Source organism: Chiloscyllium plagiosum, unplaced genomic scaffold (genome assembly GCF_037043375.1).
Source record: "Chiloscyllium plagiosum isolate Xiang-an unplaced genomic scaffold, Cpla_swu_hap1 HiC_scaffold_4, whole genome shotgun sequence".
NCBI lineage: Eukaryota > Metazoa > Chordata > Chondrichthyes > Orectolobiformes > Hemiscylliidae > Chiloscyllium > Chiloscyllium plagiosum.
Window position 1 is genome coordinate 128728435 of NW_028270142.1, and position 18815 is coordinate 128747249.

At 38.5% G+C, this 18815-nt stretch overlaps 1 protein-coding gene across 1 annotated transcript in view; it reads left to right on the forward strand.

Moving 5' to 3' along the window:
* The window catches only part of LOC122548886 (protein argonaute-2), an 84873-nt gene extending 66263 nt beyond the window's left edge, over positions 1-18610 (forward strand). Inside the window, exons 16-19 of the mRNA XM_043687792.2 lie at positions 5077-5211; positions 6017-6118; positions 11607-11806; positions 14686-18610. Coding sequence (XP_043543727.2) covers positions 5077-5211; positions 6017-6118; positions 11607-11806; positions 14686-14794 — 546 coding nt within the window. The 3' untranslated portion in view covers positions 14795-18610. The remainder of the gene's footprint in view (positions 1-5076; positions 5212-6016; positions 6119-11606; positions 11807-14685) is intronic.
* The last annotated feature ends 205 nt before the right edge of the window (positions 18611-18815 follow it).

Consider the following 18815-nt stretch of genomic DNA (forward strand, 5'->3'; position numbering starts at 1 on the left):
CCTTACTTTACTTAAGAGCTGCACATTTACAAGCCAATTGCAGCTAAAGATTGTGCATAGTTGTTACCAATTGAGTGGATTATCATTCATGATTTTTAAAGAAAAAAAAATCACCTCTCCTTGCATAATCTGATATTAGCCTGACTGATGAATCAAAAATGGAGTTGATGTTTTATGTAGATTTTATGGAGTCATGTAATTTTTCTGCATGGAAAATGCTTGTCTGCTGACAAGCTAACTGAATTATAGAGGAGGGGTTTTTAAAATCTCAGGCAGTGCTACCTGCAAAATTAATTGAGAAGCGGGACAAAGAGTTTTCAGTATAACAAAGATCCAATTTGGAAAAATAAATTTTACATTAGCTGCAAGTTCTAATACTTTGCTGTGAACAGTTTTGGTCCACCTATCTAAGAAAAAGTACTGGCATTGCAGGCACTCATGAGTGGGTTCACTAGGCTGATACCTGCTACGAGAGACTGCCTTATGAGGAGAGTTTGAGTAGGTTGGCCTGTACTCAGTGGAGTTCAGAAGAGTGAGAGACAATCTTATTGAAACTTAGAAAATTCTTAGGGGCTTTGACAGGGTAGATGCAGAAAGCTTGTTGCCCCTTGTGGGAAAATCTAGGAGCAGAGGGCATAATGTTAGAATAAAGGATTCCATATTTAAGACTGCGATGAAGGTCTCGCAGAAGGTAGTGAATCTGTGGAATTCTTTACCACAAAGGGCTGTCATTAAGTAAATTTCAGGCAGAGTAGACTTGAAATCAGTAAGGGAATCAAAGGCTATGGAGAAAAGACAGGAAAGTGGAGTTGAGGGTTATCAGATCAGTCATGATCTCATTGAATGATGGGCCATACCCAATGGGCTGAATGGCCCACTGCTGCTGGTTACACCCCTCAAGTCTGATAAATATAAGAACTACTGCTTCATTGGTTAGCAGGAGCAAGAGTAGATCACTTGGCCTGACCCCCTCAAAGAATTTATGAATGAGGTAATGGCAGGTATGTGGAGATTGTTCACAGATCATGATCTGAAGATCTGACAGAACAGGTCAATTACAAGAACAAGAGCTATAATCCTTTGTGAGGAATCATACAGTATAGAAGAAGTTCTTCAGCCCATTGCGTCTGAATTGCCAAAAATACACTTTCCTGCACTAGGCCCATAATGTTCAAGACTATGACACCTTGAAATGTTTATCCAAGTAATTTTAAAGGTTGTCAAGTCACCTGCCTACCCACTACTCTTCCAAGCCGTGCATTCCACATTCCCACCACACTCTGGGTGAAAAATATTTTCCTCCGATCCTCTCTAAACCATCTGCCTTTCACTTTAAAAGTGTACCCCTTTGTCATTGACCCTTTGGCTAAGGGGAACAATTATTTTCTGTTCACCTTGTACCTCATTATCTATATACCCCTATCGAGTATCACTTTCTCCTTCTCTGCTCCAAAAAAAACACCCTCAGCTATACAATTATTTTTTCCTCATAGCTGAGTTGCTTCATCCCAGATGACATCCTGGTGAACCTGCTGTCCAGTTGCATCCTTCTTATAGTGTGGTGACTAGAACCAAGCACAGTACTCCTGTGTCCTGAGCAAATGTCTGTACAATTCCAAAATCACCGTCCTGCTTTTACATTCTTTGCTTCGACTGATAAAGGTAATCATCCTGTATGCCTCCTTAACTACCAAGTTAACCCATCCTGCGACCTTCTGGGATCTGTGGACAAGCACCCCCAAGATCCTCCTCCTTCTGAGCTTCCTATTCATTGAGTAGTTTCTTGTCTCATTATTTCTTCCGAAGCGCAACATCTCTCACTTATCACTGTTAGATTCCATCTGCCACTGTAACCTAAGACCTCCTTCCTCATTGTCACCAGCCCAGCTAATCTATATTGTCTGTATTTATCATCTACATCACTTATAAAGATCACAAACAGTAAGAAATCCAGTACTGATCCCTTTGGTTCACAACTGCACACTGGGCTTCAATCACACAAAGAGCCTTCTGTCACCACCCCATGTCTCATGGTACTAAGCCAATTTTGGATCTAACTTTCCCAGTTACCCTGAATCCCACTAGCCTTTAACTGTTTATCAGTTTCCCATGTGTGACCTTGCCAAAGGCCATACTGGCATCCATGTAAACAATTTAAGTGCCCCACCATCATCATACACACTTGGTCAACTCAAAAAATTCATCCAGATTTGTTAGACATGACCTCCCACTGACAAAGCTATGCTGACTATTCCTGATCAAACCTTACTTCACTCTGAATGGAGTTTAATTTTCTCCTTCACTATTTTCTCTGATATTTTCCCTACTACCACTGATGTGAGACTTGCTGGTCTCCCTGGTCTATTTCTACAACCCCTCTTGGATTGTGGAATCACATTAGCTGTCCTTCAGTCCTCTGGCCCTTATCTTGTGGCCAGAGACCATTTTAAAAATATATGTCAGAGCCCTTGTTATTTCCTCCCTTAGCTCCTGCAGCAGCGTGGGATACATCTCATCCGGAGCTGGGACTTTGACATTTTTAAACCTGCTCAAACTTTCAGTACCTTCCATCTTTTTGTATCAATCTGCTCAAGAACTTCACAGTTCATCTTCTTGAATTCTGTGCTTGCAACTTCCTTGTCCAGTCTTTACCAATTCCTCCAACTTAATGCACAGATGTCCCTGTCTCCGAATGGGCCCAACTCTTGCCCTGGTTATTCTCTTCCCCCTTGATATGCTTGTAGAATGGTGGGATTCTTCCTAATCTTGCCTGTCTTCTTTCTTCATGCATCCTCTTTGATCTCCTACTTGCTTTCCTGAGTTTCCCCCTGCACTTTCTATACTCCACTAGGGCTTCTGATGATTTTCACCCTTGGTACCTGTTTAAAGCTTCTCTTTTCCTCCTTGTCTAAATATTCCTAGACATCCAAGGTTCTTTGGGCATGTTGCTTTGACATTTCACTCTAAAGTGAACATGGATGTGTACTCTCCCCATACCTTTGTTTGAATGCCTCTTATTGTCTGCTCTCTGTATAACCTCAAATAACTGTTGCCAGTCTGTTTTGGCCAGATCCTGTCCTGTTTTAATTAAATCTGTCTTACCTCAATCTAAAATGCTTTTTTGCAGACCCGTCTTCCTCCTTTTCTGTGGTATTGAAGCCGTTATCAATAAAATGTTCTCCGATTGTCACCTTGAATACCTGTCTGGCTTTGTTCCCCAGAATTAGATTCAGCTCTGAACCATCCACATGTTGCTATATAAAGTTCTTCTGTATACATTTCAAGAATTTTGCCTCTCTAAACCTTTTTTATGTCACGTTTATCACAGTTAATGTTGGGGTAGTTGAAATCCCCAATATATTACCATATTATTGTTTTTACATGATTTAGTGAATTGGCTACATCTGTTTCTGAATTGCCTGCTGACTGTTTGGGGCCTACAATATACTACTAACAGTGTCACTGTCTCCTTTTATTCCTAAAATTTACCCACAAAGCCTCATTTGACAACCCTTGCACGATATCATCTCTCCTTGCTGTTGTGACTGACTCCATAATTAATAAAGTGACACCACTTCCACTTTTGAATGTCATATGTTTCACTTCTTTAAATTTACTGTTTTTCTGTTAATTAGCTCTTGGCACCAGTAATAAACATGAGTGTTCTACTTCCGTGGGAAAATGTACAAAAAAAGATGAAGGGAATGATCTTGTTATAGTGGATTATTGGCCTCTCTTTTTAGGATCCTTTGTTTATTTCTTCCGATCTCATTTGTTCTAAAGTAAAATATAACTTCCAATGCCAGTGTTAGTGATGGGTTCTATAAATTTGAGAAGTATTGCCGAAGAAGCAATTGCAAGTTCCTGGATGTAGATAGTTCACACTGCAACCACAGTATGTCAGTGGTGGAGTAAATGTATATTTGAATGAATAGATGAGGTGCTGAGCAAGTAAACCATTTTGAATAGACAGTTGAATTAAGGTTTGCTTGCTGAGCTGGCAGGTTTGTTTTCAGATGTTTAGTCACCATGCTAGGTAACATCATCAGTGAGTCTCTAATGAAGCGTTGGAGTTCTGGCCTGCTTTCTATTTGTGTTTTGGTCTCTTAGGGTGGGTGATACATTTCCGATTCTTTTTCTCAGAGGTTGGTAAATGGGCTGAAAACAAACCTGCCAGCTCAGTGAGCAAACTTACAAACTGAACCTCTGCCTGAGCTACAAATCTTTTCAAAAATTGCAAACAGTGTCAACCTCACATTTGTATTCATACACCAACCCCATTAGTGGCATGTAGTGGCTTTTATGTAGTGGAGAGGCTTTAGAAGATTGAAAGGAGCCAATCTACAAAATATATCCAGCCTCTGCCCTTTCTCTGGTTGTCCTGGTTATGTTTCTGGTCAATGGTGACCAGTCCCCAGGCTGTCATTTGTGGGATACATGATGATACATACTTGGATGTGAGGCTGTCTTTGAGTTTTTCACTGCTTTTAAATATTACTTGTCCCAAATAGATGTGATCAAAAGACAAAATTCAATTTTAAAAGCTGAAGAAAAATGGAACGGAAATGAACATAGGGCAGAAAATGTGGGAAAGAGAACAATCAAATTAAGTAGTTATTCTTTGTGTTTACACTGCCGTGAGTCAATTTCTGTGTAAAATGAAAAATTTATAAAGATTCCTTTAATGGAGCTTTTTCTCTTGGAATGTTGAACCAGATAATTAAAGCCTCAAAAATAAAACCAAATTATTTATGTTGATAGACTGCTAAATGTACTTTATGCAAAGGTCAGTTTTCTAACCTACTGTAAAATAGTATGTGCTTGAAAGCTTTGTAATTTAAACAGAATTAGATTGGTATTGGAAAATTGTTTGATTTGAAAAGAGTAACTATTGGTGGCATCATCCACATAGTTTTGCTCACATATAAATTTTATACTTGAATTCTGTTTTTGTGTTCAAAAGAAATTATTTGAATTTATGTTTATCTGTATGTCCTGTATCGATGTATTTTGTTCCAAAGTTTTTATTGCAGTTTCTCCAAATAACCCTAACGTGATTGTGCACTCCTTCCATAGGTGCTTCATCATGAGTTGCTAGCTATTCGAGAGGCCTGTATTAAGCTTGAAAAGGACTACCAACCTGGCATTACTTTTATTGTAGTTCAAAAACGGCATCACACCAGACTCTTCTGTACTGACAAGAATGAAAGGGTTTGTTTGTTTTAATATCTTAATATGAATTGGATTCATGGTGGTATGCAGTCAAATGTTGTCTTGTAACCAATCAATTTGGAACTGTGATCTAAATATGTTTTCTGAACTTGCGTTTAAAAAAAACAAATGAATTGTCCAAAATCTCTCTGCCTTTATTCTTAATCCAAATCCCTAAAATGATCACCACAAGTTCTAAGGAAGCTTAGATCTTTAGAAGCTTCAAGTGAAGTTGAATAGGAGGCTGTGGATTGTTCTCAAAATGATCAGTTTGATCCACCCTGAACCAGTGGCAAGAAGGGAAATAGAATCCCTGGGACCCTGTGACAAGAAGAGTTTGATTTTAGCAAGGTGAAAAAAAATCTAGATTTTCGTGCAGATAATTGAGAGTAATTTATAATTCAATATGGTCTTAAATGTACATTCAATGTGCTCGTGACGGGCTGTGAAATTTAACTGGGCCATATATCTCTCAGAGATCTGCATTAGTATTTCTCTGTGTGGGACAGACATCATTTAAAAATTCAGCAAGATTTCATCCAGGAGTCTTGAAGACTAGTAACCTTTTATTAAATATTGCAGTAACATTCAGTTAATAGAAAGGGGGGAATGCAATCCTTGGTCTCTGGAAAGAAGGGATGATATCCCAGTTATTTAATCTTGTATCCTCAATCCACAGAATTCTCTGGAAAAGGTAGAAGTTGTATATGAATAGTTTAAATTCAACCATCTTTGGGCTTGGCTTTTTCCATTGTACCCTGTGCTGATTTGTATTAATCACCCAAGTTTTGCTTTTTGTTTATAGGTTGGTAAAAGTGGCAATATTCCAGCAGGCACAACAGTGGATACAAAAATAACGCACCCATCAGAATTTGACTTTTACCTTTGCAGCCATGCTGGCATTCAGGTAGGTTTTCAAAAAACAAAAATCCCAAAGGCAATTAGCCAACAATCCAAGTTTTGTTAGCTACAAATTTGAGTATGCTCCTAGCTCACTTCCTCTTATATTCTGTAAACTTTAGGTGATCCAAAATGCTGTCTGTGTCTGAACATAGTTAAAGTTCATTAATTCTTCACTCCTCTGCCTGTAGACCTGCATTTTGATCTGGAAACATTTCACTTCCATGCTTATGCAAGTAATTGATTGTTTCCTTTTCTGAAATCATGTAGGATACGCCAGAATGTTCACAAGTGCCACATCAATCATATTTAGAAATAATAATCATTTTGCACTTCTCAATTATCTCTTTAATTTGAAAAGAAAACAAGGTGCAAAAGCAGTGCTGAGCCAAGCTTGAGACTTACAAGCTTGATCAAGATGATTGTGTAGAAGGTGGTTACAGCAGGTAGAGAGCTTGTTTAAGTAAGGAATACTGACATGTGGGATTGTCATAACTTCCATTTATTAGACAAAGGGAGTGACGAATGCACCATATGCCAAAGTTTAAAGAAATTGAATTGATGCAATTATAATAGTGGGGAAGCAGAACCATGAAAAAATTTAATCAGAAGAAACTTAAAGGTTTTGGGAGAGTTAATTTGGGATGGGGATAAAATTGATGGGTGATTGGTACACCATAGAATATGGGTAACAGAATTTTTGGATAAATTGAGGGTTAGAGCATGTGGAGTAGAAGAGCTGTGGAAAGGTCAGTATAGCTGAAGGTTTCAGTCGTGAATGGTCTAAGACAGGTAGTGAACAATGATGTGCAGCTTGGTGCAGAAAGCCTTAAGTGTAATGTGATCTCGACGGATGTATTACTGTACAAGTCAGATCCCAGAATGGAACCTGGCTTATTTTTAAATTTTGTAATTCGTTTACGTGGTTGCTCACTGAAACATATTGACATGACACTGCAGGTGTTCTTTTTCAATAGAACAATTGTGGGTGGCACTGGCTCAGTGGTTAGCACTGCTGCCTCACAGCGCCAGGGACCCGGCTTCAACTCTAACCTCAGGCGATTGTCCATGTGGAGTTTGCACATTCTCCCCGTGTCTGCATGGGTTTCCTCCGGGTGCTCTGGTTTCTGCCCACAATCCAAAGATGCAAGCCAGGTGAATTGGCCATGCTAAATTGCCCATAGTGTTAAGTCAGGGGTAAATATAGGGTAGGGGAATGGGTCTGGGTGGGTTACTCTTCAGAGAGTCGGTGTAGACTTGGGCCAAAGGGCTTGTTTCCATACTGTAGAGTATCTAATCTAAAACATAACTTTACTGCACTAAAGGAGAGAAAACCGCAGCTAGATAATAAACCATTAACACAAACACCAATACAAATTTTCAGTCTGTTTTCCAGCACTACCTTATTATAGAAACTCAATAGCCAGGGAAATATTACTTCTTTTGCAGCTTTAAATATTTATTTATCTGATACTTTTCAGTTTGTTTCTCTTTGAGACTTTTTACAATTAGTTTGCAATCTGTTGGAATGAACCTTTCACATTGTGATGGCCTAAACTTTCTCAGTTCTAACAATTTTAAGATTGAACTTGAACTTGATAAGTATATACCTATCAGGCAGGGAGGTAGTTGTCGAGAGAAGGAGCCATGGTTCACTAAAGACGCTGAAGCTCTTGTCGAGAGGAAAAAGAAGGCTTATGTGAAGATAAGGTGTGAAGGCTCAGGGAGCTTGAGAGTTATAGGTTAGCCAGAATAGATCTTAAAGAGAGAGCTAAGAAGAGCCAGGAAGGGACATGAGAAGTTGTTGGTGAATAGAATCAAGGAAAACCCTAAGGCCTTTTATAGGTATATCAAGAATAAAAGTATGACTAGGGTAAGATTAGAGCCAATCAAAGGTAGTGGAAAGTTGTATGTGGACTCTGAGAACATAGGGGAAGTGCTTAACGAATATTTTCATTAGTATTCACATTGGAAAAGGGCAATGTTAGTGAGAATACGGAAATACAGGCTACAAGGTTAGATGGGATTGAGGTTGGCAAAGAGGAGATTTTAGCAATTTTGGAATACCTGAAAATAGGTAAGACCCCTGAGCCAGATGGGATTTATCCTCTGATTCTCTGGGAAGCCAGGGAGGAGATTGCAGAGCCTTTGGCTTCAATCTTTGTCATCATTGTCAACAGAAGTCGTGCCAGAAAACTGGAGGATAGCAAATGTTGTTCCCTTGTTTAAGAAAGAGAGTCGGGACAACTCTGGTAATTGTAGGCGAGTGAGCCTTGCTTCACTTTTGGGTAAGGTGTTGGAAAAGGTTATAAGAGATATGATTTATAATCATCTGGAAAGGAATAATTTTATTAGGGATAGTCAACACGGTTTTGTCAAGGGTAGATTGTGCTTTCACTAACCTTGTTGAGTTATAGAGTCATAGAGATGTACAGCATGGAAACAGACCCTTTGGTCCAACCCATCCATGCTGACCAGATATCCCAACCCGATCTAGTCCCATCTGCCAGCACCTGGTCCATGTCCCTCCAAACCCTTCCTGTTCTTCGAGAAGGTGACAAAACAAGTGGATGAAGGTAAGACGGTTGATGGGATGTATATGGACTTCAGTAGGGCATTGATAAAATTCCACACGGTATGCTATTACACAAAATACAAAGTTTCAGGATTGAAGGTGATTTAGCGGTTTGGATCAGAAATTGACTAGCTGAAAGAAGACTGAGGCTGGTGGTTGATGTTCATCCTGGAGCTCAGTTACCAGTGGTGTGCCACAATGATCTAGAGGTGGGTGTAGAAGGTTGGGTTAGTAAATTTGCAGATGACACTAAGGTTACAGAGTTGTGGATAATGCCAAAGAATGTTGTGGGTTACAGAGGGACATAGGTAAGATGCAGAGCTGGGCTGAGAAGTGGCAAATGGAATTTCATGGGGAAAAGTGAGAGGTAGTTCACTTCGGAAGAAATAACAGGAATGCAAAGTACTGTGCTAATGGTAAAACTCTTATCAGTGTGTATGACCAGAGAGATCTTGGTATCATAATGCATAAATCCCTGAAAGTTGCCGCCCAGGTTGATTGGGTTGTTAAGAATGCATATGGTGTGTTAGCCTTTATTGGTAGGGGGATTGTGTTTCAGAACCACAAGGTCATGTTGCAGCTGTACAAGACATTGGTAAGGTACCACCTGGAGTATTCCATGCAGTTCTGGTCACTGCATTATAGGAAGAATATGGAAGCTTTGGAAAGGGTTCAGAGGAGATTTACTGGGATGTTGCCTGATATGGAAGGAAGATCTTAAAAGGAAAGGCTGAGGGAACTGAGGCTGTTCTCATTGGAGAGAAGAAGGTTGAGAGGGTAACTTATTTGAGACGTATAAGATAATCAGAGGGTTAGATAAGGTGGACAGTGAGAGCCTTTTTTCCTCGGATGGTGAAGGCTGACACGAGGGAACATAGTTTTAAATTGAGGGGTGGTAGATTTAGGACAGAGGTAGTTTCTTTACTCAAAGTAGTAGGGGTGTGGAACAGTCTGCCTGCAACAGTAGTAGACCCACCAATGTTAAGGGCATTTAAATGGGCATTGGATATATATATATGGATAATAATGGAATGGTGTAGGTTAGATGAGCATCAGATTAATTTCACCAGTCGGTGCAATATCGAGGGCCAAAGGGCCTGTACTGCGATGTAACATTCTATGTTCTATTTTTATTCAAACTTTTCTGTTTTGGAAGTTTCAGGCGAGGTACCACTTCTAAGATGACTGGTTCCCCTGAATTGAACTGTGAATCTATGCTGTGTTAGGAGAGAACTGTTCGCTTCTGAGCAGAACTGAGTTCTTCCGAACTAACTTTGAACCTTCTATTCTAAAGTCAAAACTAAAACAATTGCCATAAAACTAAAAAAAACTTTGCCTGTCAGAAACTCAGCAGTATAAACATCTGATCCTTTAACACCATAGGGATTCTCCCAAGCATATGCAGTCACATGTTGTCTTGTAACTGATCAATTTGGAACAGCGATTTAAACATGTTTTCTAACCTTTCTTTCAAAAAACAAATAGAATTGTCCAAAATCTCTCTACCTCTAGTTTTAGTCCAAATCCCAAAAATGATTACCACAAGTTCTAAAGAAGCTTCGAAGCTTCAATGAAATTGAATAGGAGGATGTGGATGCAAAATGATTGTTTTTAAAATGATTAAACAGTTTGATCCATCCTGCATCAGTAGCAGGAAGGGAAATAGAATCTGTGGCAAAGATATGAAGTCTCCAGAATGGACCAAATTTTCCTTAATGAAAAGGGTTGAAAGAGCTAAATTTCTAGCTTTGACTACGCAGTTTTTTCACATTACTTTTATGGGATGTGGATATAGCCAACATTTGCCGATCCTGAAATGTTCTTGAACTGACTTGCTAGGCCAATTCAGAGTAAAGTTACAGGTCAACCACATGCTGTGGATCTGGAATCATGTGTAGATCATGGCAGATTTCTTTCTCTGAAAGTGATTGGTAGACCAAAGGAGTCTTTATTCCAATTGTTCATAGCTTTATGGATGCTATGATTGAGTGAATTTTGTATTCCATATTTTATTTATTTAGTTTCAGTTCTACCAGGAGCCCTGAACATGATCCCTCAAGCGTTAACCTCAACCTCTGGATTACTAATCCAGTGACATTACTGTTTATTCTACTGACTCTGGGTCAATGCATCATTTAAGTGGTGTAATATTGCAAAGAAAATATTAATCAAGAAGATCAGTTTGTCTCTGTGGACTTCAGACATCAAGCTAGTTTGAGTACAATAGCTGATTAACAGCAACAATGTTTTAAAAGTATAAATGACTAACCAATCTCTTCAGTGACATTTGTTGAGCAGAAATGTTGGTCAAGATATCAAGAGAAAACTCTGCTCTACAATGTTTACATATTTAACGTCAACCTGAACAGGCAATTTGATTTAAAGGGTGCTCTGTTTCCTAGAGTGCAAACACGGTGGAGTTCTGGAAGACAAAAGTAGCTTGAAAAGTCCTCTAATAGAATTTTGAGAGTTTTGAATGGATAACAAGAGAAATCTAACCAATTGCCAAACCTGTCAAATTTTAAATTTGTGCATGGTTAGACCAGTCACTGAAAGCCTTGATCCAACCTATTTTGAATTTGCAAATAGAGTCAGAGATGTGTAATTTTATCCCAGTATTTGTCCATCTACTGAAGTATCGACGGCTATACAGCTGTCAGATGCTGTTTGATTCATGTGATTGTGTATGAAAACATGCTATTGTGCTTTTTTTTTCATCCTTTGAAGACATTAATAAAACATCATTATCAGAATCCCAAATTTGACATTTCCGAATAGGTGCAAATATTCTGGTTGGGATTCCAACATAATACGTAAGATAATGCATCAGCAGATTGTTTTCTAACCGTTGTATTTCTACATTATTTAAGAAATAAATTGAAAATAATTATAAATGAGTGTAAATAATTGTATTTTCTAGGGGACAAGCAGACCATCTCACTACCATGTTCTTTGGGATGATAATCGCTTCAATGCAGATGAACTTCAGATCCTCACATATCAACTTTGTCACACGTATGTCAGATGTACGCGGTCAGTATCCATCCCAGCTCCAGCCTATTACGCTCATTTGGTAGCTTTCCGTGCCAGATACCATTTGGTGGACAAGGAGCATGACAGGTATGAAAACACTTTTGAGACTTTGACTGTTTTGTTTCATCTGTGAATTTTGTGCTTCAGAAGCTGATCTGTTAGAGTTGAGGGTCTAAACTCCAAGAAAAGGCTGGAAAAACTTGAATGTGCTTGCCTTGGAACAACATCGCTGAGAAACTACTTTAGAGAGCACATAAATTAGTGTCATGAGTGGAAATGATAAATCTGGAATATCACCAGATTAAACTAGGACCATGTGACGTAGAGATTCTAATTGTTGTTCCTTGATGTTCAGTGGCATTACCATCACTAATTCCCTCGCTGTCAATATCCTGGCGCTTACCATTGACCAGAAACTGAATTGGACCAGCCATATGAATTCTTTGGCTACAAAAACACATCAGAAGCTATGAATTCTGCAGTGAGTAAATCCTGTTGTGTCTCCCAAAGCTTACCCACCCCATCTACAAGGTACACTTCAGAGTGTGATGCAATACGGTGAACTTACTCAACGGGAATGCAGCTGCAGGATAAAGCAGCTCGCTTGGTTGGCACCCTATCCACCACTTTCAACATTCACTTGCTTCACTGCTGTGTTCCCCATCTATATGATGGGCAATAATAACTCACCAATGCTTTGTGGCCTCTATCACCTACATGTTCAAAAGCAGAAGATGCGAGACCACCACTTGTAACTTCCCCTCCAAACCACTGACTATTCTGACTTACACCTGTGTCGCCATTCTTCCACTATCACTGGGTCACCATCCTGGATCTCCGTTCCTAACAACGCTGGGTGTCCATCGAATTGAGGAGATCTAAGAAACATGCCACCACTTTCTCCAGGGCAACACACCCCCTGTCTCATGAGCAAATTTTTGAAAAAAGGTTTAAACAGTTAAATTTGGGATGGATCTGAAGAGGTTCTTCAGAGCATTTGACACCTGGACAAAAGCAAAATGCAGAGTATACTGAAAAATTGAAATAAAAACAGAAAATGCTGAAAATACTCAGCAAGTCTAGTAGCATGTGTAGAGAAATAACATTGACATTTCAGGCCCATGATCTTTCATCATGGAAATGACTGCTGGCAGAGATTGAAGAAGTCCCATCATGCCTTTCTGGGTGAATTATCATGGTCTCACAACAAGCAAAGACAGAAATGTGAATAAGGGTAGTTCAATAAACATGGTGCCAGAATCAATAGGTTTAATGTTCATTGGAGAAACTGAACTGACTGGACCTCTGTTCTCTACAATCAGGAAGGGTGACTCAGGGTTTGGAAGGGCTCTGAATTAGAAAGGGGTTTACATAGGGTAGTTGCTTCCACTTGGGGCAACAAATTTTTAAAAAATGCTAATCATCCATTTTTAGAAACCTCTTCACCCAGCAAGTGATGGGAATGTGGAACTCAACCATAGAGTTTAGTTTAGGCGAATCATATAGATTCATTTAAGGAGAAGCTAGGTAAATACAGAAAGGAGAAAGGAAGAGAAAGAAATGCTGATAGACTGAGCAAATACAGAGATCAGAGGATCTTTGAATGGAACATGAATACTGGCATGGACCAGCTGAGCTGAATATCTGCCTCCTGTGCTGTTCTGTGAAACCAAGGAAATTACATGCTTTCCTTACTGCTCTCTTTACCTGTCCAATCGCTTTCAATGATCTGTAGACCCGAAGTCCCTCTGCTCCCATATCCCACCCCCCACCCTTAGAATTGTATGTCTAATGTTATATTGTCTTTCAATATTCTTCCAACCAAAAAACACTTCACACTTTACTGCATTGAAATCCATCTGCCATCTGTCTGCCTAATCCACCAACTCGTCTGTGTCCTTCTACAGTTTACACAGTCCTCTTCACAGTTTTCACTTCCTAGTTTTATGTCATCTGTGAACTTTGAAGTTGCCCCGAAACACCAAGATCCAGATCATTAACAAAAATCAGGAAAAGCATGTGTCAAAGTATCGACCCTGACGAAACTCCTCTACCAGTCTACTTCCTGAAAAAAATGTTTCCTATCACTCAGCCAGTTTTTGTTTTTATCCAAGTTGGTACTGATTTATTAATTTAATGACATACAACTTTGCTCAATTCTGTTGAGTGACACTGTATCAAATGCTGTCTGAAAATCTACATACACCATATCAACAGCATTGCTCTCATTAAACTTTTCTATTACCTCTTCAAAATACACCATTTCCCTTTTAGAAATCAATGTTCTTTCTAACCAACCCAACTTCCCACCACTGAAATTGAACTGGTCTGTAATTGCTGGGCTTGTACTTGAACCTTTCTTGAACAAGGCCATAATGTTTATGATTCTGAAGTCAACTGGTACCTCTCCTGAGTCTAGGGAAGATTGAAAGATTGTGACCAGTATCCCTGCAAATTCCACTTTCACTTCCTTCAAAGTCCTTGGTGCCTTGTTAACTTTATAGTCTATCCGACATTTCTGCCCTATCAATTTTAAATCTTCCTGTTATGTCACCATGGCCTGGATTGCACCTCTGTCTTTGGTAAAGAAACCTCAGCTATTTTCCTGATTCCTGGTATAAATACCCTTTTTAGATCCTCCTTCCCTTACCATCAAATGATGGTTACTAAAAAATTTTGAAAGTAATTCAGAATATTTTTCTTTGTCCCAGACAGCAGTTATAATACAAAACTTACTCCATGCAATTGAGATAAAAAGCACTGAAGCATTAAGAGGAGAAGCTGGAAAAGTAAATAAGGCCAAAAAAAGTACAAGGTTGTGCTCGATGCAGTTTGATGAAGTAAGGTGTCAGATTTGTCAAGTGCATGAACTAGTTTTGAACAGTGTCCCGTTTCTGTGCTGTAAATTTTATGTAAAGCATAGAATGACAAGTTAAACTAATCTTGCACTTTTCTATCCTTTTCAGCGCTGAAGGGAGTCACACATCTGGCCAGAGTAACGGCCGGGATCAGCAGGCTTTGGCTAAAGCAGTACAGGTTCACCAGGACACTCTGCGTACTATGTATTTTGCTTGACAGGTGTCCTCAGTTGGGATTTCTGAACAGAGCCGGGCTAAGACCAGACCGGCTGCATTTTCCAGGCAGTGTAGTGACGAACGTGCAGTTAATGTGTTTCTGTTGCTGTGTACATTGCGGTACCTTGCAGGTCTCTTTCAGCTATGAGGTAACATGTGACCTGGCTGTTAATGTATGAATCAAATCACCTGTAAATCTTTCTTTGAACAGCAACAACAGGAAATATTAGGAGGCTTGTAATAGATGTCTTGATATATATAGTCACGAATTGAAGTTAAATAACTGCAACCTAATCTTGTTAGTTAAAACTAGACTGGAGGCTGTTGTAGGTAGAACAAGAAAATATATATTTGGTGGAAACATTATAATATGCTGCAGCAGCATATTTAATGGTGGTTGTTTAGGACTGCAAAATTGTGGAAGAATTTTAAGGATGGTTTGAGTATTTAAAGACATAGTAATCCCGACTGTTGGCTTCAAATGGCAGAATTTTGAAACTCGGAATTGAACATCAACAGCATTCCTTTTATTATATCTGGAGTTTTATCCAGTGAATTCAGTGAAGACTACTGTAATACAGTACTGTGAAGCACGGCCATCTTGAGTGGGTATGGGGAAAAAGTCTTTTAACACTGAAAGCAAGTTTATGAAGAACTAGTGCTTTTCCTTTTTGTGCAGGCAATATATTGTATCGGTTTGACTTTCTCAGTTCTGAGATGTCATCTATGACTATTAACAGAAGGAATGCAGTCTCTTTTTAAGATGTGTTTAGTAGAAAATATTGGTGTGTGCGTTTGAAGCAATTAATCTTTGGAGACAATCTATAAAACATAACAAGAACAGATGGGCACTACTATTTTATATATTGAGCTCTTAATATTTTTGTAAGATGCTGCAATTGTTTAGTTCTCAGATCGCGAGACGATACATCAGTGATGCAAAAGTGACATTTTTATGCTGTGGTTGTCTGGTCAGCCACTACTGTGGCTTGGCATCATGTCAATATAAGGGTTATCATGACTATCACTTCATCAATTTGAATTCAGTTAGTACGGTCAGTCAGATGAGAACTATCGAAATTGAAACTTTTTAGCATGAAGTAAATTTTAACTACCTCGTGGTTATTCTCGTGCAGCAAAAACAGAATGAGGACATGCCGCTGTTATGTTGGCAAAGCAGTTCAAAGATGGTGCTAGATTTTTGCCACGAGGCAAGCATTTTTGTAATGGTAGTCATTTAATTAATGTAAATTAATTCCTGGATTAAAATCCATCCCGAGATTGAAGCCAAACCTTTTTATGATTATATACAACATCTTTTCAGTGGCCTATATGCACTTCTGACTCAAAGCATTGTATAAAGTATCCAGTTTTATATACCTCAACCCTTCAAATGTTCAAATCTCTTGGAAGGCATAACCAGCATAAATTACAGTGTTAACAACTTACATATGTGGCCATGAATAAAAACCATATTTTACATAGATCTTCAGGATAAACTTTTGCGTTTGAAGTTAAGTAATAACATGATATAGATATAGGTAAGTCTATTGCAGAAATGTTTGATAAATTGTTTTCAACTGTTTCTGTATTTGGCTACATGGTATGTTTGTATACAAGGATGGTAATGTTGCAAATTGCATTACAAAAAATGGGCATATTTTGCCAAACAAGTCTTCAATATTTTTAAAAAATCTTTTATTTATGAAATGTCTACTGAAAAAGTAATGAGCTATGCTTCTAAAAAAAATGGCAAGTTACATGTTCTCCTAATGCTTCTTATGGAATCATATAATTCTTTTCTACTTATTCTAAAACAGTTTAAGGAATGGAAGTAGCAAAGGACACAGTAAGTGTATCAATTTTCAGTTCTGAAATAGTTCTAATGAGACTTCTGAATAATTGTGAAAAATCTGTGCAAGTGCAGTAATGTCTTTGTGACATTCATTAGTTACAACACTAACGCATTCAATTTTCCTACTTGGGATACCCACATTCAAGGCTGAGTCTCAACTGACATATCTATTTAGGTTTCCTGCCAATTAACAGTTGTGTGAATTGGCTGATAAAGGAGAGGGGATCCTTTTCAAAAAGATTGAATATAGCTAATTAGTTCATTGGCCAAAGAACATGTATTAATGTCCATGAAAATCCCCATGGTGGATTGCAATGTAATTTCAAATATGCAGGGCTACCAATCTGGCAATTAAAATAAGTGACAATATAGTAAGTAGTAACAGCATGACGAATACTCAGGGCTTTAAAGACTGCACTTCTTTTACAATGATGAAATACTATGTCAGAATTAGGAAGGTTGTTTATAAAAACTTAATCATGGAAATAAGGGATTATTTAATTGAAATAGAGGTGGGGGTGAGCTGATGTTAGAACTTAATCCCTTCTAAGCATACTAAAATCAGCATGATAATCTGATGAAGCAGTAGTTGACATTCATTTAATTTTGTTTTTAAGTGGATGATTGAACTTCAAATTTATAGACCAGAAAGAAGCTCTGAACCAAAGGTTTATCTTATTTGAGCTGCTCTGTTTATTGATTGAGTTCAAGAAAAGGTTTTATTGAAAAATCTTCAATAACAATGTTCTATTGTATTTCAAATTGTTTCATTGCACCTAATGGGCAGCACAGTAGTTCAGTGGTTAGCACTGCTGCCTCTCAGCACCAGGAATGTGTGTTCAATTCCACCTTGGGTGACTGTTTGTGTGGAGTTTGCACACTCTCCCCACGTCTGCATGGGTTTCCTCTGGGTGCTGCAGTTTTCTCCCACAGTCCAAAGATGTGCAGGTCAGGTGGATTAGCCATGTTAAATTGCCCATAGCGTCGAGGGATGTGCAAACTGGGTGGATTAGCCATGGAAAATGTGGGGTTACAGGGATAGGGTAGGGGATGGTCTGGGTGGGATGCTATGTGGAGAGTTGGTGTGGACTCAATGGGCCAAATGACCAGCTTCCACATTGTAGTGATTCTATCTGTTCTGCTTTTTATTGACACATTGACTAATGCACTTATTTGGTGACTTCCAACTCAGCTTATTTTGTAATCTGTTTTAAAAAAATAAATTCACAAGCAAATTATGGCAGCTTTACAAATTACATAGCCATACATAGTTATACATAGCCATAAATCATTATTTCTTTTTGCGTTTTTTTCATCATTGCCTACAGTTGGACGAGTAGGTTGGGCTGTTTATTTAGAACTGGACAATCCTTAGATACGTATCTCTGTTCCGCTTTTTGGGGCAGATTTGGTTATTAAAGTGTCCTTAGCTATTAAGCAATCTCTAACCAGCACTACAAAAAGTTTACACCTTGCTTCAAAGTTATGGGTGCTACTGTGAACTGGCCCCTATATTCTCTATTCTTGTGCTATACATTGACAGTCATAATGACAATAAATCTGAGACAATGAATAACAATAAAATGCTGTGATCAATGGATAGCAGCAGCTCTTTGTGAAAATGTATTGCAGTCACTGCCATTTGAGAAATAATTGGTGCTGCAATTGGCTGATTAAATCTGCCTTATTAGTTACTGCCATTGGTGGCCAACATTCAACTGGGATAATTATTCTGGTAATCTGTTTTTAAAAAAAATTGTAGAGAAGCAGCTAGAGTGTAAAACAGTGTAGTATTTTAAGCATGTAGCAGAATTCACCATGGGAATTTTAAAAACTATTAGCATTTTTATTGTAAATGTACTTGTGCATAATTGAGAAATATTAATGCTTGTAAATAATTTTGTAAACTTCAATGTAAACAACCCAGTAAACTAAAAAAAACTAATGACAAAGTTAAAATGATATCAGTTCACTGCAGAATTTTCTTTTGTATTTCTTTCTTGTAAGATGCTTGCCAGCTCTTGGCTGTGACAGTTAAGAAGCATAGTGACCTCTGAGGTACATTAAATAAGCACCTGTAAGTTAGTGAGGTTACTGTCTTTGTGAACACTATGTACTGTCTCTCTTTTGAGAGTCTTTATACGAAGGACAATATCCAGCCTGCGTG